General features: G+C 40.8%; 1 protein-coding gene across 1 annotated transcript; it reads left to right on the forward strand.

Annotated features, from left to right (window-relative positions):
• Positions 1–1,747: 1,747 nt before the first annotated feature.
• On the forward strand, positions 1,748–2,233 carry LOC138366537 (uncharacterized). The gene has a single exon (XM_069327570.1). The coding sequence runs from the start codon at positions 1,748–1,750 to the stop codon at positions 2,231–2,233; it is 486 nt and encodes a 161-aa protein (XP_069183671.1).
• The last annotated feature ends 262 nt before the right edge of the window (positions 2,234–2,495 follow it).

Below are 2,495 nucleotides of genomic sequence, written 5' to 3' on the forward strand. Positions count from 1 at the left end.
CTATATAACCTGAGCTTGTAAAAGCACCTTCATCACCTTTAGTGATTAAGTGCTTAATTGCACACTAGTTTCTCTATCAGCTGTCTTACCCTGTCAGAGTAAAAGAGACAAATGTATGTGAATGCATGTGTGTGTATATATATGTATGTTGTGACGGTAATCTCTTTCAAAAGAGATTGAGCCTGCTCTTCCCTACATAAAGTTACTCATATATATACAACAAGAAGATGCTAACTTCAAGATAGGTATACCAGTAGCACAAAACGTTTTGTCCAGGGGGTAAACTTACCTAAACTCGCTCCACTCCACACTCCCTCCGGCCGGCTCGCCACCATCGTCAACAACCAAACTACCACTCCAAGCCAGCGCTCTTCCCGATTGGTGGATCGACGCCAGAGCCATCTACACCCCAATATAAATAGCACACACGAGCTGTGGACTTCAGAATATCCTAGTGCTGTAAGAGTTGACATCTCTCTCTGGCATACTAAGCTCTCTGGCTCTGTATACTAAGGGAGGTCTCAGCCAAGGCCAATATTCTGAGCACCATTTATTATTTTGTCTTACATATTCACTATTTTATTTTATATTGTGTTCCTGCATTTATCTTCGTTTTTTGATTGCACTGTACATTGCCATGGGACTTGTCTTTCTTTTTATTTGTGTTTAAAGTAAATTAAAGTTTAATTTTTTATATGATTTGTTTTACATGTTCCTCCCTCTCACTTACCACAGGATACAAGCCAAGCAGTCAACATTTTTCTTTTTCTTTTTTTCTCTAAATGTGATTAGGCATTAACATCAGCCAAAGGAGAACTGCATTATCATCTACACTTTTCCATCACATTTTATGGGGGCCTGTCCGGGAGCCTCACTCAGGTAATGCTTCTAGATTAACATTTCAATTTGTGGTAAGTGAATTTGGCTTTGTACATTTTGCTTTGTCACTAATTTTCATAACTTTAATTTTTGGGTGCTGTGTATTTGCTTTCTTAGTGTTGCATATTACGAGTGTTGGATGACTTTGGATTGCGTGGTGACTGGTGGCCATAGTCACTCTCTTAATTGGTTGTTCATCTCTCGGTATTATTACTTGTGTATCCACCTTATTCTCGTCCCCAGGATATTTATCAATTTCGGCAAATCATCATTTTGGTATCCCTGGTACTTTGATTTGTCTTCGGGCCAAAGCACCCGATCTTCTGCAATCCGACCACAGGAGGATACAGAGGGCCATAGTTCCTCTAGCACAGACTACGCTGTTGAGTTGGGACCTCAACAGCAGTTCTCGTCACCAGTTGACACTCACACCCCTATACATTGGTCAGAGATGATGATATTTACTCAGAAAGGGAAATAGCTTTCTTTTTTCAGAGCACAAGGAACGCTAATTCTGTAAGTATCATATAATTCAAGTAGGAAAACCCTTGCTTCTTTCCTATAGAGACTCGGCAAGGTATCCCTACATACTTGGACTACCCTTTTCACTTTTGAAACAATTAAGTTTCATTTGTTTTAGAAACTATTGGTTTAATTTATTTAGTAGGATTTTTCTTGCCCTTATATTGAGTACCGGGTACAAGATTTCCTGCGATTTTGATTGACTAATCATTTACCATACTAATATTAACGTTAATTATTTATGATTAAAATTACCACAGGATAGTTACCAGTGCCACGTCATCCTGTTACTGACACTTACATTATCACCAGTATATTTGTTGTACATTTATTTGCTATCTTCAACATGTTTCGTCCCCAAGCATTTCGTAACGACCCAGCAAGTGAAGTAGGGAACTTAAGTTGTGCCAAGAGGACCGAATTACAAACTCTTGCACATGAATATCACTTAGATGTTCCCCATGTAGCCAACAAAAATGACTTGCATAATCTTATCTTGGATTACCTCTTAGACGAAGGAACTATAGACTCTGAAGCTCACGAAAACTATTCTATTGCAGATAAACATGCTCGGGCAGCTATGAAATTGAAGCTCGAACTAGCGAAAATCGAGCGGGAACAACTGCAAGAACAAGCTACATATGAGAAGGAAGCTCTACAACGACAAGAACGCGAGGCTCCTCTGAAGAAAGAGGAGGCTGCCCTAAGGAAGGAAGAACAGGAACGCGAGGCGGCCCTAGCGAAAGAAGCTCTGCAACGAAAGGAACGTGAGGCTGCCCTACAGCGTGAGCTGGAAAGAGAACAGCTTGAAGCAAGAAAAGTTCACCTGTAGATGCAACGTTAGCACGATAAACGGCAAGCTGAGAGTGTTCTAGCATATCGCCGACAAGAACTCACCTTGGAAACTACACACCACACTCGGCGCCAACAAGCTACCACTAGTCTTCCTGTAAGTTTCAATGTCTCCCATGCAAGTAAGTTAATTCCCCCATTCGTTGAGACAGAGATAGACGTGTTTTTCACCACTTTTGAGACCCTAGCTAAAAAACTTAGCTGGCCTGAAGATCAATGGTCTACCCTTCTCAGAGTGCATC

This window comes from Procambarus clarkii, chromosome 19, assembly GCF_040958095.1.
Source record: "Procambarus clarkii isolate CNS0578487 chromosome 19, FALCON_Pclarkii_2.0, whole genome shotgun sequence".
In the NCBI taxonomy this organism is placed as follows: domain Eukaryota; kingdom Metazoa; phylum Arthropoda; class Malacostraca; order Decapoda; family Cambaridae; genus Procambarus; species Procambarus clarkii.

What these genes read in the sequence shown, in the direction of transcription:
- LOC138366537 (XM_069327570.1), top strand. Translation starts at nt 1,748, where the DNA reads ATGTTTCGTCCCCAAGCATTTCGTAACGACCCAGCAAGTGAAGTAGGG.